The sequence below is a fragment of the Nothobranchius furzeri genome, chromosome 16 (genome assembly GCF_043380555.1).
Source record: "Nothobranchius furzeri strain GRZ-AD chromosome 16, NfurGRZ-RIMD1, whole genome shotgun sequence".
Lineage (NCBI taxonomy): Eukaryota > Metazoa > Chordata > Actinopteri > Cyprinodontiformes > Nothobranchiidae > Nothobranchius > Nothobranchius furzeri.
The window spans coordinates 57,628,841-57,654,129 of record NC_091756.1 but is presented as its reverse complement, the minus strand read 5'-3'; the positions used below and the strand labels follow the sequence as shown (position 1 = coordinate 57,654,129).

General features: G+C 42.6%; 2 protein-coding genes across 10 annotated transcripts in view; one reads left to right on the top strand and one right to left on the bottom strand.

The window, feature by feature from the left end:
* Nucleotides 1-25,289, top strand: part of mcf2l2 (MCF.2 cell line derived transforming sequence-like 2) — a 123,965-nt gene that overhangs the window by 46,885 nt on the left and 51,791 nt on the right. For all 9 annotated transcript variants that reach the window (XM_015962280.3, XM_054749621.2, XM_015962275.3 and 6 more), the window contains exon 16: nucleotides 23,816-23,882. In XM_015962280.3, the coding sequence (XP_015817766.3) occupies nucleotides 23,816-23,882 (67 nt within the window). The remainder of the gene's footprint in view (nucleotides 1-23,815; nucleotides 23,883-25,289) is intronic.
* Nucleotides 1,893-12,283, bottom strand: b3gnt5a (UDP-GlcNAc:betaGal beta-1,3-N-acetylglucosaminyltransferase 5a). Its single transcript, XM_015962282.3, has 2 exons — nucleotides 12,053-12,283; nucleotides 1,893-3,637 (listed from the first exon to the last, which is right to left on the bottom strand). The coding sequence occupies exon 2, from the start codon at nucleotides 3,272-3,274 to the stop codon at nucleotides 2,045-2,047; it is 1,230 nt and encodes a 409-aa protein (XP_015817768.1). The 5' UTR covers nucleotides 3,275-3,637; nucleotides 12,053-12,283; the 3' UTR covers nucleotides 1,893-2,044.

Below are 25,289 nucleotides of genomic sequence, written 5' to 3'. Positions count from 1 at the left end.
CCCCCCCCCCCCCCGTAGCCAATGTAAACAGAACAGAAAATAAATCATAGCCCTTTTTGGGGACATGCGGCTGTCCTTCACATAGCTTTCTCCTTCTGAAATCATGCGTGGTGTCGCAGTTGTTGCAGAGAGCGACTTACAAGGCGTTCACCTTTTTTAGAGAAAACTGCAAATGTATTAAAAATATAAAGCTGACCTTTAAACAGTTATGTAAATTGCAAGTCAAATTGTGAAATAAGAGTTCCGCCAATGTACGAGACCGGGGTGGGGGTGGGGGGTTACTGGAAGGCAAGGTAAACAGTTCTCTATAAGGACTTGGCTACCATCATTCACTTTAAAAACCTGTTCAACATATTTGAGTAGTTTGTGAATGTCACATCACTACAGCAGGTCCCAATACAAAGAGCTGTCTTCACATTTGCTGTTTTAACATCAGAAGTTGTGGATCCTGGTTGTGTTACTTCCATTTCCTGCTGTGGTTAACAAATACTGATCAAAGATTGATAGAGGGTTCACAAGCAACAACTGTTGTTTAAGGCCTAGTCCACACGTAGCCGGGTTTATTTAAAAACGAATATCCGCCCCTCCAAAAACTTGCATCCACACCACCTCGTTTTAAAAAAAACTGTCCACACGTACCCGGATAAATACGTTGTTTAGGACATGCCAGACCTGTAGGTGGCAGTACTTCCCCCGTTCTTAACCTCGTCCTTCGTCTGTGGTCTTCCGCAAGGAGCAGTAATTCCGCTTGCAAAAACAAACAAGCAAAAAGCGCTTGGACCATTGAAAAAGCGAGCGCAGCTCTGAGGGCATCCATGCTGTCGGCTAGTGTAAACACAGGTCGCACACGTGATGTCAGCATTTTTTTGTCACGGAAAGTGACGTTGCGGACCTTAAAACTCCGGTTTTGTCTGTCCACACGCAGACACCCAAAACGGAGAAAACGCAGATCTTCACTTTGGCCGGAGTTTTTAAAAAGATCCGTTTTCGCGTGAAAAAACTCCGTTTTCGTGTGGATGACAGGCCAAAACGTAGAAAAATATCTACGTTTCGGCAGATCCCCGGCTACGTGTGGACAGGGCCTAAGACTGAAAAGCTATAACCTTGTGAACCAAAAAAAATGTGTGTGTGTGTGTATTGTGCTTCACAGCTTATGAAGAGCTCACATTCAAAATCTCAATTAGAATATTGTGAAACGGTTCAAGGTTCTAGACTCAAGTGTCACACTCTAATCAGCTAATGAATCCAAAACACCTGCAAAGGGTTCCTGAGCCTTTAGATGGTCTCTCAGTCTAAGCTGGATTACTGAAATGAATGGACTTTTGCATCATATTCTATAACACACCCAAACAGTTCAGAAACCACCAGTCAGGAGCCAGTAGTACACCTGTGACTGGAACCTGTGAAGCTTAAACAACTGAACACAAGCAGAATATTGCATAAGATTTTGGCACACTTTTACCCACACGCACTTATTTTTGCTCATTCCACAAATGTATGAGCCTCAAAGTAAAGGTAACTAATTAGACATTGTAACAATATGAGATTTATCATCAATAAGTGTTAAAACAAAAACAATTTCCATTTCTGAGGTAATGTTGCATCAATTCCTAAACTGCCAGCTTCACTTTCCTGAAAACTTCCTCTTCAGCATGGTTGACTCTTAAAAATGCCCACTCTAAGATGGTGAGCAACTGTCCAATATTTAAAATGATGAATTATCTAACAGCTGGATTAGCCTTTCAATAAGAAGAGATGTTGAACTCAGTTGGATGAACTAAACCCAACACAAGTTTGGTGTGTGAGAAAAGGAAGAGGCCCTGGGGACATGCTTCTAACACAAATCTTCTATAAATACAGCCTGAGACACAAAGAAAACATTGAAAACATAGTGCTGATGACTTGAAACCACACATTCAATTTATTTACTCAACTTTTTTTTTACACAAGGCCATAAAAACAACACAGCCAGAAAAGCTGATAAAAGAGGCCCGTTTCTTAGTGGTGAGCAATGTTAAATGCTTACAAGTCAGCCAGAGATCACTTAGGCAAAAGCTGCAAGACAGGAGTACGTATTTTGGTAATAAGGCTGACACAGGAGCATCACTCTCACTGCTATACAGTACAAATGACCCAAAAACCCTCTGGAACCTCTGGATGATGTGGAGAACACTGCTTCTCTCCACAGTGATCGCACGTCTGTAGCATGGCCATGTGATGTAATCATGTGTTCGTAAATGCAGGGGTGGTATGGAGCCTTACCCTCCCCCGAAAAGTACACATGCTCCTGGGGAGAGACACCCATGGTCTTGGCACACATCCCCATGAAGACATCGTCAATGTACATGGAAGAGTTCAGTACCAGAGTGGCCTGGTAGATCTTTGCTGCCACGTCCCCCGAGACAACATACGCAGCTCCAGCAGTGTAGTCTGGGTACGAAGGCCAGGGGTAAAGATCATGGGGAACATGGTATTTACTGGTTTTACGGCGAACTGGAGGGGCTCCCTTGTGCACATGGCCCATCCACAGGTCTTTGGCCCCTGACTGGCTTCTCAAAAGTTGCTGCAAGTATTTTACCAAATTAGGTATATGTACAAAAATGTCATCGTCTGCTGTCATGAGAAAGCGGGCCTGAGGACAGTACAGTTGTTTCCAATGGAACTGCATGATCAGTTTAGTCGTAAGGTTGTGAAAAGTGTCCAAAAAATTCTGCTGGATCAGGTCTTTGTAGACCTGGTCTTCACGTTGCAGAGAATCTTGCACCCATGACCTTTGATCAACATCTGGTTGGATGCCCACAGCAAACAAGAGCTTCACACTCACGCCTAACTTTGACCAGATAAAGCTCTCATTGCCCCACGTGTCTCGGATGTCCTGGCGCCGCTCCATGTTCACTGGAGAAGATTTCACAAATAGAAGCAGAAGGACATTGCCCCCGTCTTTCCCATTTTTACCTGTGCACTTTCCTGGGTGGTTGAGGAGGTACGGGTAGTTCTCTAAATTGCCACCTGAACTTCTAGAACCATCTTTCGAGTGATGATGGTTGGAGGAAATTACCATGGTCAAGTTAGGAAAGTCATATCTGTTGACTAGGTAGCGGTAAGCATACGATCTCAGGTGGCTTACCACATGATGGTCTAGCTCATCCCAGGAGGCCATCATCACACAGAATAGCAGGCCTGTGGCCAGCAACTGCACACACCGACACTTGCGAATGCGCCGAAAGTTCACAAACATTGTGACAGCAGCTTCTTCCCACTGATTCCTGATCATCAGCAAAGGTATCGTCTTGGACCTGTGCCCTCTAGTCCCAGGCTTGGCCTCTGCTCGTTTTCCGCCCTTTTCTGTCGATTCTCTTCTACTCTCATGTACACTAGGTCCTTGTCAGGATCTCCATCAGTCTGCTTGCTGCATTATTGATTATCTTCTGTTATTTCAAGGAAAGGCTATTTTCCAATATGGTCAAGTAGTCAAACAGATCTTATTAATTTCATCATCCCTCCTTTAGCAATCAAGTCAACATCCTGTTTCCTCAATGTCTCCTTTGAAGTTTGGTTTAGTTTTGACTGCTCCAAGTCTTTTTCCTTCATCCACTCAGGTTATTGACAAACCTGTGCATGTTGAGAACTATGGCACCTGAAAAGACAAACAAAACCCAGAAATATTTACATTTTATACTTAGAAGGTACATTTACACTGACAAATATCATGAATTTTAAACTGCTCTCAGCAAAACCACTTTCTCTCTAGCAGAAATAGTGACGTTATGCATTTTTTCTTGAACCGAATTTCATCACCAGCCATCAAATTTGAATTCATATTTCAAAATCAGCAAATGTACCTAAAGTGACTCAATTAAAAATTAATCACTCAAGAAAACAAATGTTGGACCTCTTGAGGAAATTAAATTTTTATTTTAGGCTCATAAAATTTGCCTTCAAAGATTAGACAGTAAGTTCACTTCCTGATTTTTAGATTTCATGTAAACCACGTCCATTCCCAATGGCCTTCACAGCTGTCTGAATTCATTGATTCTTTTTGTTGTTTTAGTTTACATTCCTGATACTTTGCTTTTCTTCTTTTGTTGCATGCATATATAATATGCAACAATAATTGTTGTTTCTAAATGTTTAGCATAGCATAGCATAGTTTATTTATATAGCACATTTAAAATGCAGCATGGGAGCTGCCCAAAAGTGCTGCACAGGATAAAACAAAACACACCCATTACAAGGAGCTAAAACAAAGGATAAAAATCTCAATTAAAAGCAGAGAAAACATGAATACTAAGAACACATTAAAACAATGACACAATAAAACACTAAAACGAGTCACTGTCTAAAAGCCAAAGTGTAAAAGTGGGTCTTTAAACGAGATTTAAAAACCGCCAGAGATGGAGCCTGCCGAACTCCAATGGGCAATGAGTTCCATAGCTTTGGGGCAGCATGCACAAATGCTCTATCACCCCGCGATTTGAGTCTCATCCGCGGCGTGTGCAGCAGCAAAAGGTCAGCCGACCTCAACGTGCGGGTGGGCACATATGGAGTGAGAAGGGCAGAGAGGTAGGGAGGTGCCAGATCATTGAGTTTATTAATAGAGACTTTTTGATCACTTTTTTTTTTGCTCCCAATCAGATTCATCTGATTTTCAGGCTCTGCCCATGCCGAGCCCCGTCCTGATTCTTTTCAGATGTTACGATTGGTGATGGTATTGGTGAAGGATGTTGTAACATAAAAGGCGTGGGGTCAGGATTTAAAAAAGCAAATGTTTATAACAAATAAATGACCAAACACATTTAAGGTTAGTAGGTCAATTATGTAACAGCACTAAAGGCAACCACCAAAAGAGGGAAAAGACAATGACTTGAGGAAACACAAAAGCTGGAGCTCAGCTCCACTATTGATCAACTAACTAAAATGATAAACCAACATGTCAGAGTGGACTCTCAAACTCTAATGTTTCCCTTTTGGCTAAAGTAGAATGTAAACAAATGCAGTCCAACCCAAACTGAGAGCGAGCACAGGACTGTTAAGTTAATGGTAACAAAGAACGGTAATACTTACTAAATCAAAACTCCTTTGAGCATACAACCCAAAACACAATACTTAAGCTCCAGTGAGCAAACACAAGAAGTAGGTTGAATTAAACCAGATTCCTACCACTGCTGAGCACAATCCCAAAAGTTCCACAGAACTCAAACCAAAACTGAGTGCAATTATTTGAACTATGCTAGGATCAAACTCGGTGTGTCTGGGTTTCAATTACTCTCACTGTATCAGCACTCTCATTGTACTCTCCACTATTTCTGCCATCTGGTTATTCTGGCCATGTCTTATTTTTTATTTTTTAAACTCAGGAGCTGATTAGGGATGGAGCGCAGCTGGAAAGGCAGGGGGGAGGAGGGGCTGCTCTTCTCTGCAGGGAGGTGGAGCAGGAATAGGAGCAGGTAGAAACTGGTGACCAGAACATCAGAAAAGCATTAAAATAATAAGAAAAAAGAAAAATAATTTTTAGCAAAGCATTAAAATAAGAAATAAAAGGGGGGAATCGGGAAAGCATTAAAATAAGAAGAAAACACATCCAAGTTGTCTTTTAAGTTTCACTTTCATTGTTTTAGGAAATACACAGATTAAAAATACTTGTTTATATTGTGAATATACTTAAACATAGCAGCATTGCTCTTATTTCAAGTTGTTTATTCCCTTAATATGCCACTGCGTGCTCACGTAACGGAGCAAGCAGACGGAGCCTTCGGCAGGCAGGGTAACTTGGGTAACACCTGCAGCTCCAGCGCAGCACCGGCGCTGCAGGAGAACTAGAAACCCGGATGTTCTGCAGTCTGTTGGCAATTTCTCTTTGTTATTAGCGTGACTTTCTCTGTCGGCTGGCTCCATGTTTTTGTGTAACTTCACTGTGAACTGACTGTTCGAGGTGAACTGGGATAAATGGAAACTGGTCATTTGCTTTGTTGATGCCCAAATGGAAATGCCGACAGTGAAAGTAGCTTGTTTGAAGGCAGCAAATCATGGAGCCGTGTCCTTTTCAGCATGTTGAATGCTCAGTTTGCCCACATTACAAGTGTCTGTAGCTCTGCCTTTGCTGTCTGGTTTAAAATACCAAGCTGCGGATATTTTAGGTCGTATGAGCAGATGCGTTAGCTCTGTGTTAGCAGGCTTGCTAACAGCTGCACTTGGTTTCTGAGTCCTTGCCTGCCGTAAATTGTGTGATGTTACTGTGTTGTTCTACAAGAAACAAATATTATTGACATAGAGGAACTTATTGAAATTAAAACTAAGACATTTTTATTCAGTTAGAAAATTTATCTCTGGAAGAATTTAAAAAGTCATGTTTGTTGTTCTAAAATCCTTTCAAAAACATGATTGGGCCCAATTTCCGATCACACAGTCCAAACAGAGCATCCCTATTCATTCATTTTTATAAATGTGATCTATAATTAAATCTGGTTTTGATTCTCAAAAAGGTTTCTTTAGTATTCAAAAAGTAGAATGGCTTTATGCTAACTTGTCTGATCATCACATTATTACTGTCTGCTACCAAACTGCTTATATAAAATTTTGATAAACACTTGACTTAATTATTAGCTCCCTGATGGAAACAACTTGCCACTACCTGGTGTTTAAACAATTAGGACTAGGGGTAGACCGATATATGGTGGGGCAAAAAAGTATTTAATTAGCCTCCTATAATAGGAGGCTGATTAAATGCATAGGAGTCCTATTGTACCAGTTCTCCCACTTAAAAGATGCGATAGGCCTGTAATTTTCATCTTAGTTATACCTCAACTATGAGAGACAAAATGAGGAAAAAAATCCCAAAGAATCACATTGTTTCATTTTTAAAGCATTTCTTTGCAAATTATGGTAGAAAATTAGTATTTGGTCTCCTACGAGCAAGCGAAATGTCTGGCTCTCGCAGACCTGTAACTTCTGTAAGAGGCTCCTTTGTCCTCCACTAATTACCTGTATTAATGACACCTGTTGGAACTTGTCATCAGTATAAAATACACCTGACCATAACCTCAAACAGTCACACTCCAAACCCCACATGGCCAAGACCAAAGAGCTGTCAAAGGACACCAGAAACAAAATTGTAGCCATGCACCAGGCTGGGAAAAACTGAATCTGCAATAGGAAAGCAGCTTGGTGGGAAGACACCAGCTGTAGGAGAAATTATTAAAAAGTGGGGGACCTAAATGACATGCAGACAGCTGAGAGCACAGTTACAAAGGCTACCATCAGTAACACACTATGCCACCAGGGACTCAAATCCTGCAGTGGAAGACGTGTCCCCCTGCTTACAGGAATACCTGCAACGTTTTCATATTTCATATCATACTAAAACATGCTGGATACTGGGGGTGTTTCTCAATGCCAAGGTGCCTGGCCTCACAAGGTGATGTCTTGCAAGGCCAGGCACCTTACTTACGAGGACACAGTCAAGGGATGTCCCGATACAACTTTTTTCACTTCTGTCACGATAACGATATTGCAGCCTTCAGTACTGACCGATACCTATATCAATCCAATATATCAGCACAAATCATACATACTTTTACCTAGTTTGTAGTGTGGAATGTATAAAAGGCTTAATCAAGTCATATTACTCAAACAGAAATCAAAAGCCATCAACAGTCAGCATTAAAAACTGACCAATTTTTATTAACCTTTGGTTGCATAAATGTGAGCAGCTGAGGTTAGGGGCATAACGTGACGGGGGGGGGGGGGGGGGGGGGGGGCAATATTGTTCACTGACCAACAAGTCGAGTGTCTAAACTAGGGTTACTCAAATGTAATGGTCCGTGGGCCACTCACCAAAACAACCTTCAAGCGCAAGGTTTGGTCCAGGGGGGGGGTGCTGCTGGACAGCTGACATTGTTCCTTGTGTAGCGTTGTGGTTTTAGCACACAATGTTCTGATCATGTGGATCATGTGGATTTTGGATGCTGGATCTGGGCACTCATGGATAGAGTTTCTGGAATGGACTTTAAAGCGTAACATACTGCTAATATTGAATATTTTTGCTGCAGTCCGACATAATTCGATAGTGTTTTTGGACCGATGTCAATATTGGAACGGGACATCCCTAACACTGTCCTTCCCTGGTTAAAGAAAACGGTTGAATGGAACAGACCAACATCCCGTGACCACGGCTTCTGCGGCAGGCACGTCACATCATGCGTGAGGTAACGTTATATTTATACGAATAAGTTTCAATGTAAATGTATAACAAGCCTTTTACTTTTTAAATTGTGTATAAATTGGTTAAATTAATTAAGTAAGCGAGTTAATACCTGCTAGCCAACAAAGTTGAAACTATTAAGCAACTAACGAACCAGTTAACTGCTTTGGATATAAAAACAAAAACATTTTAGATATCAGCCCGACAACTACATTTAGCTGACTTACATCTAAACAGAAAATTTGCCCCATAGTAGCTGCCGGCTCCTGATCCACCATCTTTTTGAAAATACAGCAGTGTGTTCTGGGAAATTTCTGACCAAGGCCAGGCTACAAGACACCTATCGTGTATCCTTGCTCAGCTAGCTAAATGGCTAACAAAACGGAGAACACACGTCTCGGTAGAGCACGAACATTGGAACACACCTTGTTGGTTCCTGATGATGTATCTCCTAGGCAACCGGGGAGGGACCAAGACATCAAGGCAAGGTTCCTTTGCATTGAGAAACACCCTGGCTCTCCAGGCCCGGAATTCAATAGCCCTACTTTACAGGGTTAGTGAAAGGCCACCTAGCCCCTATCACCCCCCTGTGGCCAGAATATCCCACTTGCAACTTCAGCCTAGTGGGCCGCTCTGTTAGAACTAAAAACAAATTGAGCTGGCATACCTGGCGCTGCAGTCTGGTTTCAGCATGTTGGTCTGCATGTTTGAGATCACGAACACAGCTGATTTGTTTAATTTTGTGGTGAATCACACTTGTAGATACTAAGAAATGCTGGGAGACGTTTTAGCTGTTAGATTGATGTGTTAAAAAGCTGAACGCACAGTGATGAGATAGGTTTCTGCTCTACAAATACACACAAAGGGGCTAAAAGCAAACCAAAACCGCCTAGTTCCCCTTTAAGTCAGTACTTGTGCATGCCATCTGAAGTTTGCTAGAGAACCTTTGTATGATCAAGAAGAGTATTAGGAGAATGTTATTATATAGATATTCCGGAACTGCGCTGCTCTGGGTGGCTGCATGTTGGAGTAGCTCTGTTGACTATATGCAAGTTTTGCCTTTTTTGGACATTTTTTCTTCTAGTTTCTCAAGAAAAACTTTTTTTTTTTACATTTTACTTTTCTGTATCTGGTGCGGTGAAGCTTAAGAGGATTTTTACTGCAATTTTTTCACTTTTTTCACTTTTTGAGCATTTGTTATGATGCGTAACCATGGTAACAAGCTGGTTTACAATCAGCAGCAGCTGATTAACATTGGAAAGGTTGAAGTAATACCTCAACTGAAGCCACAAATCCCAAATGAGCTAAAACGCAAGAAGCGTGGGTGCAGAGCGGGAGCAAAACGGAGACAGAAAAAGCAGAAATTCAAACCATCTCTTCCATCAAACATAATGGGCAATGATAAATCAGGTGCTGGTCAGCATCAGAAGCAGGGACCTGAAAAGGCTCAACAGCCTAATAACAAAGGCTGGTTCTGTTCTGGGGACAACTATGGAACCGCTGGAGGAGATAATGTAGAGAAGGATTCTCCAGAGAATCAAGAAAATGATGGACAACCCTGAGCATTCTCTTCACAAGACTGTCCGACAACGGAAGAGTGTCTTCAGTCAGAGGCTTCTTCAGTTTGGCTGCAACACTGACCGCTACTGGAGATCCTTCCTGCCAACAGCCATTGTAATATACAATAACTCTTTGATGACTTGATTATTATTATTATTCTGAGCTACTACAGCAATCAATTTCCCTCTGGGATTAATAAAGTATTTTTGAATTGAATTGAATTGAATTATGGTCAGATGAAACCAAAATACAACTGGAATAGTAAGTCTTTAAAATATAAACATATAAAACCACCACATAATAATTATAAAACAGTGTGTTTTAGCTCTGTTTTCCTGGCTGTTTTTAGCAACATCTTAGCATACAGAAAAGATGGAAAATGTCCACTGGTAACAGACAAACTAACATCAGCTAACCCCTACACACCCCCAACCCCAGCCCCAGCCCCTGGCTGGTGGGCAAGAAGCTGGCATCTCCCCATTGACCATCAGTGTTTATCTGTTAGTCAAACAGCTAAAAAGTGGCTAAATAAAACCTATTAGCATAATTAACACACAGAGAGCTGTAGGCTGCACAAATAAATCAGAAGAGGACAGTAAATGTTAAATTTTGAAGGTTTCGAGTTGATAAAGTAAGGCTATGCAGGGTTTCCCCCAGAAAATGAGATTAAATTAATTTAATTAAAGTGTGTTGGAGCAGAGAAACCACTGAAACCTGCTGGATACTGGCCCTCCAGGCCTGGAATCGAATACCCCCTAATCTAAATGGTTTTATTAGCTTAAATAGCATAAATCAACTTAGCCTAAATCGCGGAGTGGCCAGCTCAGTGGCCTAGTGGTATGGGTGTCCGCCCTGGAACTGTGAGATTGGGATTCAGATCCCGGTTGGGTCATAACAAATGCTTAAAAAATTGGATCCAATGCTTCCCTGCTCGACACTCGGCATTTAGGGGTTGGATTGGGAGGTGAAACCACCAAATGTTTCTCGAGCGCAGCTGTGTCTGCAGCTCACTGCTCCATCAGGAGATGGGTCGAATACAGAGAAAAAATGTCACACACCAGTGTGACAACTAGTGGGACTTTAACTCTGAGGTACAGCTCTGGATAATGGCTGGAGACTTGTGTGGTTGTGCACAGTTACCAGGATGTAAACAATAATTTTCAATTGTTCTACAGATTATCACACAGATATCAGCAGGTTAGACAGTAATGTCTTCTGACTGATTCTAGCATTGCTGTCACTGGAACAACATGTGTTTTATGAAGCCTATTGGTTTTGCATGTAGTTTGCATACTGCTAAATCACAAGAGCCACATATTTACAGGTAGAGAGGCTTTGACACATTGGACTTTTTAAATTAGCAAATGCATCAAATGATCGGTCCAGTACTCAAATGTGATCCCCACCTAACAAATGTCTTTTGTCTTCAAGATAGTACATATACAACACATTCAAGGCAAAATTGAGTTTTTTTGGATTATTTTCACGAGAAAAGTTAGTGGCCCAGAAGGTTCAATGAAATACAAAAGCCACAACACCAGCACGAAAGCCTCCATGTGATTAAAAAAACTGATAGGTTTAAAATTAGTGAAATAAATAATAAAAGAAAGTAGCAAATGAATGTTGTGGTCGATTGAAGCAAAAACAAGTTATAACATCATTACACCAACAATAAGAACATATTCTGGACCATGGGGCTTCACACTGGTGTGGGTCTAGCAGTCATGTTGAGTCTGGTACCAAACACATCTTTTCTCTCTCTCTTGTATTGTGGTGGCCACCATATCAAACACAGGACAAACTGAAAATCACATGGACATATTTGATTTTCATGTCAAATATTGAAGGTTTTTTTTATTTTTAAAAGCAAAAATATTATGAGCGTCCCCCCCCAAGCCATCCTGATTTTATGACAACTTTTTTGCTTAAACAACAAATCCCAAACCTGACAAAAAACAAATATACGATTTTTGTCCTGAAGTTTTGATTATTTGTTAGGAATAACGGATTAATGTATACATTAACTGATAACTGATATTTAAATAGTCTCAGTAGCACCCCTAATTTCAGCATCTGGTAAAAAGAAAACGTTAGTAAGAAACACGTAACCGTTAGTCTCCGTTTGCTTTCTGATCCGCCCAAATATAAAAAATAAGCCCATGTCAAACCGGATATGTCTGAATAATCAAGTCAGATGGTGCATCCTCCACTGTCGTGAGTAAAGCAAACAGAGAAAAGGTCCGCCCCGGACCTCTGAGGCGCCAGAGCCGCGAGGAAAACCGTTCGACTTACCGACGCGAGGAAGCAGACCGAGTACACCTGACGGCTCTGGAGCTCTGAATTAAACATGATGTCCAACGTTAAAGGTGACACTCCGGGAAGCGTCAGCTGGCTGTTTGTAAGAGGCGTAAAGGCGTGTCACGTCAGTGGGTGTGTGCACGCGGCTGCGGCAGGTGACTGTCTTTTCCTTCGCAGGTGTGCACACCTGCAGAAATGAACTCCTGCTACATATTCTCATATGCCTTGTCCTAATGCGACACTAGGCGGCTGTATATCCCACAATTAATTTCCCAGAGGCTCTGGGGGCGTGGTTGGCGTTTCTTCTATATTTTCAGAATAAGAGCTTTGCACCTGTCCAGTAAACACTGTTTGGGAGTATTTCATAAAAAAAAAAAGGTGTAAGCCCCCCCCCCCCCCCCCCCCCAAATAAATAAATAAATAACAATTCACGAAAATAAACAAATGAAAACTATGGTTTTATCCTCATGGGATATTTTTTATGTTTGTGCCACAATATTTTATTTTATTTGAATTTATGAAAACATTTAATTGACATTTATGCTGATTTCAGCTCTTGCTTTTATGCTCTTGATTTAGAACTGAGGTCACAGAGAAAAAATAACTCAAATGTAAAACTAACCTTCAGATCTCAAGTTAATAATAGTTGACTTTGAGCATTCCAGGAACAGTCCGGCCTACGTGTCTAAATAATAGGAAGGACATAAGGCAAATATGGCATTTCAAGCCACGTTATTTATTAAACATCTCCAACTAAAGCGTTTAATGTCTGAAAAATCCTAAATATCCCAAATATCTTTCTGAAATCGTCCACCAACATGTCCCGGTGCGTTCCCTTGGGTCAGCTGACCAGAGATTACTAACTGTGCCTAGGTACAGCCTGAAGTCTCGTGGGAGTCGTGCCTTTTCAGTACTTGGACCAAGTCTCTGGAATGAGCTGCCAGCTGATGTAAAACAGGCCAAGTCATTAGAAACCTTTAAAGGAAGCCTAAAGACACATCTGTTCTCGCTGGCGTTTGGACTTTGGGGGAAGTAGGCTGGATATTGGACTGTAAACTTGCACTCAGGTTTCCGTATTGTATTTTTAATGGATTTATTATTGTATTTGACATGGATTTCTTATTGCATTTTAATGGTCATATCTCTGTCCTATTGTGGTGTTTTTTATTGGTGTACAGCGCTTTGTTTGTCCATTTTGGCCATGTGAAAGCGCTCTATAAATAAAGTTGATTTGATTTTGATTTGAAGCCTGTGTAGTGATGCAGAACGATACCGATGGAGCTTATACGACACACCTTATTGCACTGAGATATGTGAATGTTAGTCCCGGGTCCGAAAAAGGTTGGCAGTCCAGGACTGAAACCAGTTTGATGATTACAGATTGTGCTACATCCACATTGTGAGGGCCCACTGAATGTAAGTGCCAGCCCAGCACCAAGTAGTATAATAGAAGGGCTTTAGTCCAGCAAATCCCCAGAACACAGAAGCTGCTGAAGTTTGTACAATGCTGCTACACAACAAGCGTTCTACATCTAATCACGGCAGCACATTTCAACTGAACACATGAGCAGCCATGTCTGAGCTCTGACTCGGGGGGCAGTAAGTGGTCTTGTGACAGGATGTATGGCATCAAATCCAGAGAGAGCATCTGTTGAGAGAAACAATCTGATTTCTGTTGGTTTAGGAAACAAAAAAGCTGTTGGACCAGAGTAATGGATGCTGTCTAGTCACACGTTTACTGTATGTAGGGCTAAGTCAGCAACAAACCACTGTTTTCTAAAAGAAGCTTGTAGAAGACATGTAGTATGTAACCTAAAAGTACTGCTGCTGTGACTGAGACTATCCAATGGGACGGTGCTGGAGGCTAGCTGAGAATGATCTCTCTTAATATTTTATGTGAAGAGGAAGGATGCTTTCATTCAAACTTTTAATTGAAATCGTGTTCATTAGTCTTTGTGAAGTTATGATCAGTAAACCGAATCTTGTTTTTTCTAAGGCTATGAGTTTTTGTAATTATGACAAAAACATGACCTGTCAGCATATAGTTGGACCCAAACATCCGCGAGACTTGGTGAGCTGTTTGTGCAACAGCTTTGATTTAATAATGCCTGTCACAACTAAAACTTTTTGTGTAGTTAATTGCATTTTTGTGATTAACTCTGCTAATTTCTTAAAGATTAGACTCAACAATGTTCACCATTCTTTCTTTAAGTGTTCTGACAAGTCATGCTGGTCATGTCGGTTAGCACAAATCAAAGAACTTTAAGAAGCTCCTGATGAACTTCCTCTAGTTTCTCCGTTTGACAAACTGAGGCCTAGTCCACACGTAGCCGGCTTTTTTTTTTAAACGAATATCCGCCTCTCCAAAAACTTGCATCCACACCACCTTGTTTTAAACAAAAACTCTGTCCACACGTACCCGGATAAATACGTTGTTAAGGACATGCCAGCCATGTAGGCGGCAGTACTTCCCCCATTCTTAACCTCGTCCTTCGTCTGTGGTCTTCCGCGAGGAGCAGTAATTCCGCTTGCAAAAACAAACAAGCAAAAAGCGCTTGGACCATTGATAAAGCGAGCGCAGCTCTGAGGGCATCCATGCTGTCGGCTAGTGTAAACACAGGTCGCACACGTGATGTCAGCATTTTTTTGTCGCGGAAAGTGACGTTGCGGACCTTAAAACTCCGATTTTGTCCGTCCACACGCAGACAACCAAAACGGAGAAAACGCAGATCTTCACTTTGGCCGGGGTTTTTAAAAAGATCCGTTTTCGTGTGAAAAAACTCCGTTTTCGTGTGGATGACAGGCCAAAACGTAGAAAAATATCTACGTTTTGGCAGATCCCCGACTACGTGTGGACAGGGCCTAATATGCCTGTGGGTTTGTAACGAGAACCGTGGCGGTATACTAGGGAACATTTTCCCCAAGCATGACACTTTTTAAGAGTTGTTTCGAGACCAACTGTACAACAATGTAACTTTTCCTGAGCTGCACTATCTACCATACAGTTTGGATCCAAGTCACCACAACATCTCAAATGGGCCAGGAGTCCCACTTTGAACAATTTCAGAAATGCTGAATATTTTTTTATCTGTTGTTGCAGCTGTTGATTCAGCCTGCTGCCCATTTGGCAGAAAAGCCCAAACCAGCGCAGTAAATGTTGATTTAAGCTTCCCACAAATATCTTTTATCAGAAAACAGCAGCTCAGCAAATTCCACTCTAACCTTATTAATACTTTTCAGAGCTCGACAGCTTGTTGACGTTGTCACTAAAACTGCACATGCTGGAAGTGACACGAACTGCAGACGTAACACTGAAAAAGAAAACTGTTGGAGAAATGTTAATCTGCTGTGTGAATCCATCAAATTTGCATAATAAAATGAGTTTACCACTCCTTTGTTAATAAATGTCCACTTCTATGAAAATGTAAGGAGAACCATTTCAGTTTGGAAAGAATTAACTTTAAATCTAAATAAAACAAGATGTATCGTATTTACTAATACAGCAATTACAGTGGATACACATCTCTAAATAAATAACAGAAATTGGAAGAGTGAATGAAATAAAATTTCTTGGCGTAACCATAGAAAAAAGTTATGTTGGATAACTCATATTGACTCAATTACAGTTATCTAAATCATTAGCAGTTCTCTATAAAGTTAAAGAATTTTTAGATGAAAAAGCTTTATATCTTTTGTATTGTTCCTTAATTCTGCCTTATTTCATGTATTGTGGTGAAGTGTGGGGAAACACCTACAAAACCCACTGAAAGCCTTTGTTTATAATTCAGAAGAGAGTAATTCGACATGTAAATAAAGCGGCTTGTAGAGAGCAAACACATTCAGGGTTTCCCTTACATAGGCGTAGCCGCCACGGCTGAAATCCCACCGCCACGCCTACAAGATCCCAAGTTTTATTTATTTATTTATTTGCGCTGTTTCCCGAAGAAGCAGCGGGAACTACTATGTTGTTGCTTGTGATCACAGCCGGCAGGCAGCAAGGAGGAGCAGGCAGGGCAAGGTGAAGTTACAGCATAAGTTATTGAGTTTAAAATTAGAAAGGTAGCAGTGGATAAAATGCTTTTTGGTTTACATGTTTCAGTAGCGTTAAGATAAACGAGTGTTGACGATCTTGACAGGGTTTCCTCCAGTGCTTACTAAGCCAGGTTTTCCTCCCCCCACCAGGCTAAGCATCACTTATTCATGTAAAATTTATTAATTTTTTCATGTCTGACTTTAACCGCATCTAATACTGTATTACTGCGTGAGCGCAACAGCAACAACTTAAGATTGATGTGTGAGCAGCCTGAGAGGCCGGGTGTTTCATCTGAACCCTTAAAACCTCCAGCAGGCTACGCTGCACTATTGACGTGTTAGCGCGCGGCGCTAACAACTTAGCGACGTGACATGTCTCGGAGAAAGCGTAAAAACACGTTGGACGCTTCTTCTGAAGCAGGAAAATAACACTTCTTCTTTAGCAGAGCACGACGTCTCCTCGGCTCGTTCGCCCTCTGCTGAGCCGGACTCAGCTCGATAACATTGACCCAGCACAGCCACTGGGTCGTTGGAGCTGCCCCGTGACTGCCTGATGGAAAACCAGCGGGTTTCATCAGACTCGTAAAGTTTCTTGTTTTTGCTGGGGGCCCCCTGTATTTTACCGCTCCCTCCTGCAGTCTTCCCCTATTAACATTTAAAATGATTATGTAAATTCCGTGTATCAATAGAAAAAAATCTCTGCCTCTGCCAGCTGCAGTAAATGTGGTCTCCAAATAATAAATAAGAGGTGCATTTATCTGTGTATCTACTTCGATCCGCATTAGTGATATTCTCAGCACCAAAACAATGAAGCAAAGAAAGATTCCTGAGTTTGTTAGTCATTTTATTTATTAGGTGCATCTAACCTGTTCTATTTTTCTCTAAAATGAGATCAAATCAGTGGTTCTATGGGTTGTCTCCTCTCTGCACTAGAAAATTTTACTTTATTTAGAGACCTGTCATAATTTCTCCCCAAGGCCCCCCCAACCCTAACCCTAACTGAGATTTATCTACTCCACCTAACCCTAACCCTCTTGAAGGGTGCAGATGCTTTTCTTCTCCTCTCCTCCATGTCTTATCCTCAAGGCTTTGTCTGTCTGTGTGTGCTGGGTGCACGGCTGCTTCTGCATTTTTTCTGGAAACTGGAAACTGAAATTCACTAAAATGGATCTCGTCCGTTGGTCACTCAACGTGGTTCATACAATTTTTTCAACGATGAGAACGGGAGAGGGGGCTCCCGGATGCCCTTCCGGGACAGACCAGCTGTCTGTGGAGGACTCTGAAGACGTGCGGATATTCGTGGTGGTGGTGTCGGGTTTCCTGCTGATCGGCATTGGAGGCTACCTGGCTTACCGGAAAACTAACGAGCTGTCGAGGAATATTGGCCAGATCCCAGAGCTCACAGATGGATTGCACCGTGCTGTGAATTCAAAGACTCACATAAGTGTCGAGATGAATCGTAAGCTTGGGACTTTTGCCGAGATTCATGCATTGGCACAAAGATGGATGCCATCAAGGATAGAGTGGACGAATCAGCACAGATTGGGATAGTTTAATGTCCATTACTGGGATTTTGAGAGGTTGAGGACCAACAAGCTGTAAGACAGAGAGGAAACTATCTCTGTCTAGCCCCAAAACCATTTCTAATCAGAATCTGGTGCCCTTGAGCCAGCAAGGCTACAATGAAAACTCCCCCCTCAGAAGATGTGTGGAATGTGCTGTCGCTATGGCAACTCAACTCTGTTTCCTATCCCAGCCTGGGCGGGACTGCGGGAAGACCGCTGAAATGTTCCAAGGTCACTGCAACCCTCCAACCCTCAATGCTCCTCCCCCTGTCCAAACTGAGGTGACGTGCGCTGCTTCTATCGTGGCTGCAGGAACTGAAGTGGAGTTAGTCCCAACCCACCACCCCACCTAGCGGACACTTATGTTGTGTTGTCTGAAGTCTGTTGCATATATGTTTGAGGTGGGTTTTTTTTTTTTTTGCAGAGCAAAGCTGCCCTCCCTATGGAGGGTAACTCTGAAGTGCCGTTTGTTCCCTCCACCTGAACCAATCCTCATGTAACCCCTCTTATCTCTATCAAGGTAGCGCGACTCAGGGTTGTGAATGACCACAGTCACCAGTTCTTGTCATGTGTCTTGCCCATGTATGTCTGATCTCTGAATTGTGTGTACTGAAACTCTAATTTCCCTCTGGGATTAATAAAGTATCTTTGATTGATTGATTGATTGATTGATTGATTGATTGATTGATTGATTGATGTGTGGAATAAATTAGACCAGGAGCAAAAAGATTGTTCAACAATGGTAAAGTTTAAGGGTATGTTTAAATCAAATGTGATTAAATATTATGAATCAAGTCAATGAAAAATTGCATAAAATATTAAAGGTCATTATTTTTTATAAAGCAAGAATGGGGATTTGAATATATTCCCATAAATTTCAATAATGATGCATAAATTATGGAACTGGTATGCTATTCTAAAATTTTGCTTAAGTGCAAAGGGTTTGGGGGTTGGGCTCAGAAGCTTATGCTTCTGCCTGCACCCATTCTTTGAATTGTGTAAGTTGTGTGTTTGCTTGTAAACCTGCAAATGTTTTTTGTTGTACTATTGATTTTAATTTCTCATAAACTCATTGAACTAATGCACCACAAATGCAACTACACACCCGTCTCTCTCTCTCTCTCTCTCTCTCTCTCTCTCTCTCTCTCTCTCTCTCTCTCTCTCTCTCTCTCTCTCTCTCTCTCTCTCTCTCTCTCTCTCTCTCCCTAAAAAAGGGAACCACATGGAAGTTGCATTACTTGGTTCCTTTTATTTATTTATTTATTTTAACAAAAGAGAACCAAGTAATGCAACTTCATTGCAGTTAGGTGAAATCCACTGAATGATTTTACAAAAAAATGTTTAAACATGGAAGTTGTTTCGGAAAGAAATTTGAACCGTGAGCAGAAGGAAGTTATTTCCATAACAGAACACGTGATCGACAAGCTCAAAAGGTCATTCATTTTCAGTTTGGAAGAGAACCTTTTCAGTTAAAACGACTGTAACTAAATGCTTTGGTAGCTTTGGTGTCAAAGCTCCGCTTTCTGAGAAGCTTTAAGAGAAGACCATCAGTCCTAAAGCAGTGTCAGACACAAAGAACACGGCGATTGTGACATTTTGATAGAGTTGTGATAGTAAAAAGATCATATGTATAGCATAAAAAAGATTGGATTTTGAAAATGTTGTAGGTGACATCATCAACTGTAAAAGAAATCTAAAAAATCATAACCATAAAATATAGCAGAACAGCAGTTCAGCCAGGTTTCTGCGACCTGTTTATACTTTGAACAATGATGTTTCTGAAGAAGAAGAAGAAAGGATTCCTTATACAGAAGTCTCTCAGTGATGTGGCTTCAGAAGAGATGGGGCTTTCCACAATTGTTGTCTGAAAAATATTCTTAATGGCTGAGCTGGCAGTGATTTCCCACAGACTGTTTCCCTTTAGCAAAACAACCACAGATACCGATCTGGTGCGCTTGCTGTTTGGTAGAATAACCATGTTATTTTATGAAACATTGGAATAGTTTCTTTTCTGTGTTTATATTTTTATCACAACCTGTTTATTCTAACTAATCTGTGAATTTTTGAGAACAAGTTCCCCAAAATTGAGTTTTTTAATAAACTAGTGGCAAAAAAAGTTAATAAGAAAAAAAAATCAAGTTGTCGTCGTCTTCCTCCGCTTATCCGGGTCCGGGTCGTGGGGGCAGCATCCCAACTAGGGAGCCCCAGATCGTCCTCTCCCCAGCCACCTCCAACAGTTCCACCGGCAGGACCCCAAGACGTTCCCGGACCAGATTGGAGATGTAACCTCTCCAGCGTGTCCTGGGTCGACCCGGGGGCCTCCTGCCGGCAGGTCATGCCCGAAACACTTCCCCAGGGAGGCGTCCAGGAGGCATACTGACCAGATGCCGAAACCACCTCAACTGACTCCTTTCGATCCGGAGGAGCAGCGGTTCTACACCGAGTCCCTCCCGAATGTCCGAGCTCCTCACCCTATCTCTAAGGCTGAGCCCGGCCACCCTACGGAGGAAACTCATTTCGGCCACTTGTATTCGCAGTCTCGTTCTTTCGGTCATTACCCAAAGCTCATGATCATAGGTGAGGATTGGGACGTAGATCGTCCGGTAAATCGAGAGCCTGGCTTTCTGGCTCAGCTCCCTCTTCACCACGACAGATCGGCTCAGCGTCCGCATCACTGCAGACGCCGAACCAATCCGCCTGTCGATCTCCCGATCCCCCCGGCCCTCACTCGTGAACAAAACCCTGAGACAAAACCCTGAGATACTTAAACTCCTCCACTTGAGGTAGGACCTCTCTCCTGACCCGGAGTTGGCAAGTTGCCAGAACCTCTTTAGTGTTGATCGATAGTCTTTCTCCATGGTCTCACCAAACTCCTTCCACGCCCGAGATTTTGCCTCAGCAACTGCCACTGCTGCACCCCGCTTGGCTATCTGGTACCCGACTGCTGCCTCTGGAGACCCACAGACCAGCCACGCCTTGTAGGCCTCCTTCTTCAGCCTGACGGCTCCCCGAACCTCTGATGTCCACCAGCGGGTACAGGGGTTGCCACCACGACTGGCACCAGCCACCTTGCGATCACAGCTAGCAACAGCCACCTCAACAATTGCAGAGTGGAACAAGGCCCACTCAGAGTCAATGTCCCCCACTGCTCTCGGGACACGGTCAAAGCTCTGCCGGAGGTGGGAGTTGAAGACCGTCTTGACAGGTTCTTCTGCCAGGCGTTCCCAGCAGACCCTCACTATGCGTTTGGGTCTGCCAGGTCTACGCGGCATCTTCCCCTGCCATCTGATCCAACTCACCACCAGGTGGTGATCAGTTGACAGCTCCGCTCCTCTCTTCACTCGGGTGTCCAAAACATATGGCCGCAGGTCAGATGATACGACTACAAAGTCTATCATTGACCTGCGACCTAGGCTGCCCTGGTACCAAGTGTACCGATGGGCATCCTTATGTTCGAACATGGAGTTCGTTATGGCCAAACTGCGGCTTGCACAGAAGTCCAATAACGAAACACCACTCGAGTTCAGATCAGGTGGGCCATTCCTCCCAATCACACCCCTCCAGGTCAAGCGGTCATTGCCCACGTGAGCATTGAAGTTCCCCAGCAGGACAATGGAGTCCCCTGATGGAGCACTATCTAGCACTCGTCCCATGGACTCCAAAAAGGGTGGGTACTCTGAACTGATATTTGGCCCATAAGCACAAACAACAGTCAGGACCCGTTCCCCCGACCCGAAAGCGCAGGGAAGCTACCCTCTTGTCCCCCGGGGTAAACCCCAACACACAGGCAGAGAGTCTTGTGGCTAACAAAAAGCCAACCCCAGCCCTCCGCCTCTCACCCGGAGCAACTCCAGCAAAGGAGAGTGTCCAACCCCTCTCAAGGACTTGGGTTCCAGAGCCAATGCTATGTGTCGAGGTGAGTCAGACTATATCTTGCCGGTACCGCTCAACCTCTGCCAAAAGCTCCTACTCCTTCCCTGCCAGCGAGGTGACGTTCCATGTCCCAAAAACCAGTTTCCTTGTCTGGGGATCGGACCGCCAAGGCTCCCGCATTGGTCTGCCACCCGATCCACATTGCACCGGACCCTTCATGTTCCTCCTGCGGGTGGTGGGTCCACAGTTGGATGAGCCCATGTATCCGGTTCGGGCCAGGCCCGGCCGGGCCCCATGGACGAAAGCCCAGCCACCAGGCGCTCGCTCACGGGCCCCAACCCCAGGCCTGGCTCCAGGGTGGGACCCTGGTAACCCTCCGGGCCGGGTACTCCGACTCTTTGTTTTTACGTCCATGAAAGATCCTGTAAACCGTTCTTTGTCTCACCCTTCACCTAAGACCAATTTGTCATGGGAGACCCTACCAGGGGCACAAAGTGCCCCAGACAACATAGCTTCTAGGATCATTAGGGCACTCAAACTCCTCCACCACGATAAGGTGACGATTCAACGAGGAAAATTAAAAATAAAAAATCAAGTTAATTTTTCAAAATAAACTATAGTCCAAAATAAACATTTTGCTTTGCATAGTCAACTAAGGTAAAAGAGTAAAAGAACACCAACAAATAATTGATTGTGAGGATTTTAGAGAACTTGATGACGTTTTAAAACTGGATTAACCAGATGAGGCAGCATTAAAATATGCACGTAGCCTCTGTCAGTCTGCTCCATCAAGCCAACATGTCTGTAGAATATAGTTGAATCAGAGAAACAAACACACACACACACACACACACGTTTAAAACCTACCCTGTTGTATTTTACTGTACTCCATCGGTTAATGGTGTATATTCTTCACATCGATGCATATTATGTCTTCCTGACACTTTTTTCTTCATTCATTCATTTTCCAGCTGCACTTGTTTTACTTTCAAGATTACTTTCCCCTTCCTTCCTCTCGGGCGCAGAAACCTTCAATGTTTTGTCTGACTGCTCTCTCTCTCTGTGTGTGTGTGTATGTGTGTGTGTGTGATAAAGTGGGAGGAACCACTCAGTCATCATGCTAAAAAACAACACATTTAAATATTAATGTTTATGGTTGCTTTTATTTAAAATGTATTGATATTTTTTGATCCTTGCTACCTCGGGGTGGAGATCAGATGAAAGATAAAAACATGTTTTTAATATTTTACCTGCAACAGTTTTCTTTCTAATTCCATGTTGTCGTTCTTTTTTAAAACACAGAAACGGTTTTGTTACCTGTTGTTGACGCTACGTTTCGCCGACGGCTGCCGGCTTCTTCAGGCTGACGCTGATCAAGAACGACAACATGGAATTAGAAATAACGCACAGCAAGAACACACCTAAGATGTTCAAAGTTTTTTTTTCTATATAGAAAATCAAAGTTGTTCTTGAAAAAAATGAAGTCTCTTGAATATAATCTAAAACAGCTTTCCAAATTTAAGGTGAAAATACACTCCTGCTGCAGTTTCTAAAAGATCAGTTCAAGGAATGACAGGGAAGTTTACTGACGTTAGCTGAATTCGACTTGCCTTTGCATCATCTGAATGGACTGCTCCAGCCGGCTGCATGGGAAGCAGTAAACATGATTTTCTGTACATCTAAAGAAGTGTGTGAAATGATACAAATCAGGTTTTGTGCTGAGTGCCGTCCTGCCAGACAATTAGCACACAAATCTAGCTCATTCTCTGATTTTAGGCTGGCCAGGGTGTTTTACCCTAAACCGGTTTCGGGTCTGATCCAGCTCTTTTCTGTTTTAAGTGCCAAAATTGCAGGTGTGAAAGAGGATTTGATTGCTATCTTCATAGAAGTCCCAATGGGTTCTTTCTGATGTAACACTTTCTTTTCTGATAGTAAGGTCATTTAAAATGTTCTTTGTTGTTTGACACATCGCCCAGAGGGGAACCGTGGTTTAAAATTTCCACCCTTTGTTTGCATGCTATCTGGCTGTGGATTGATGCAATTTGGATCTTTTTTTGCCTGGATCAACAACAATTTTTCATATTTTCTTTGTACTCAACACTCAAACATGCTAGCACAATGACTCTATTAGTACCCCCTTCCTAAGGTTACTGAGCATTACCATCAGATGTAAGCGTACTTTGATCATCTCAGTTTATGTCACAGTCACAAGTGTGTTTGGAAATGTTCTCCAGCAGAGCTCCACTGTGGCCAGAGGTGTCATTTGAGACATTCTGTTTCTCTGCAGACACATCATGACTGAGCTGATTGAATCAGAGAGGATTTATGTGGAGGAGCTGCAGAGCATCATGGAGGTACATTATGTCATCACTGTTTCATGGCATCCTTAAATCTAAAAAGTCACCATATTTGATATTAAACCAATCAGTAGGCTGAAGGGGGCTAAAGCATCAGGTGAAAGCAACCTTCTGATTTTCCCGTTCTTAAAGAGCAAGTCACCCCTAACAAGAAGCGTACTTCACTCCCACCTCATGTTTGAAAAATGAAACAAATGCTGTTGCCTAGCAGACAGAGAGGGTGGAGCCACTAACAAATACACACACTCACGACATTGTGACATCATAATGTACCAGTTTACATCATAGCATACCTCTTAGCGAATAGCGGTGGCAGATTTAAATTCAAATGCAGTGAAGAGTTTTTACCTGACAACGGCACAACACTGACAGTTTCAGGCAGAAAATTTAAATTTTAACTAAAATGCACTAAAGTGCTAAACTATTGACTACACGTGTCTGCAGCACGATTAGACACGCATTTATATAGATTATCAGAAAAAAATAGTTGATTTGGGGGTGACTTGCTCTTTAATGAAGCTGTAATAAATCCTTTAGGCGATAACGTTCCCTTAGTCAGAAATGTGCAAGGTAAAACTGGAGCCGGTCGCCATTTAAAATTAAGTACCTGGCTTTCCAAAATTCACATGAAAAACTTGATTTGCAGATTAAGGGTGATGTGAAGTTGGAAGGATTCGTGGAAGAGTTAATGAATGAGGAAATACTGGAGAATGATCAACAAAGGGTGACTGTTGTGGATCAGAAAATAGCAAATATTTAGTGAGGAGGACGTTGAAGAGGATGACGAGTTTAATATCATGGTCAAATTTGTGTGTGAATGATTAACTGTACTGTAATGTGTCACGACGTGCCGGTGAGTGGAGCGGAGGTGAGGATCCAAATGCTGGGGAGGAAGCAGGCAGGCAGACAAACTGGAAAACTTAAAGGGTTTTAATGATATACACACGCAGGACATGGAAACAATGAACCAACAAGAGACACAGGACTGAAGGGGTTTATATACAAGAGGGCTGGGAGCTTGGGTGATTGGAAAACGAGAGGCAGGTGGGAGCAATTAACAGAGACACAGGACTGAACCAAGAGGGGAGACAGGACATAATGCACTATGGAGTCCTCTGACTGATACAGGTACAAGTTTATGCCTGAGGAGTGGAGGAGACGTGTTGTGTGATTTTCAACAACAAGGGAGAAATAGAGCCGTGGCAGCTATAGGATAGAGTTTATTAGTTCATTGCATTTACTGTAAAAAATGCTAAGGGGAAACATATTTGGGGCAGCAGTAGCTCAGGAGGTAGAGCGGGTTGTCCAGTAACCGGAAGGTTGCAGGTTCAATCCCAGCTCGGACCACAGAAGGCTGCCCTTGAGAATGCTGCGGGTGGTGGGTGAAGGGACCGGTGGCACCCG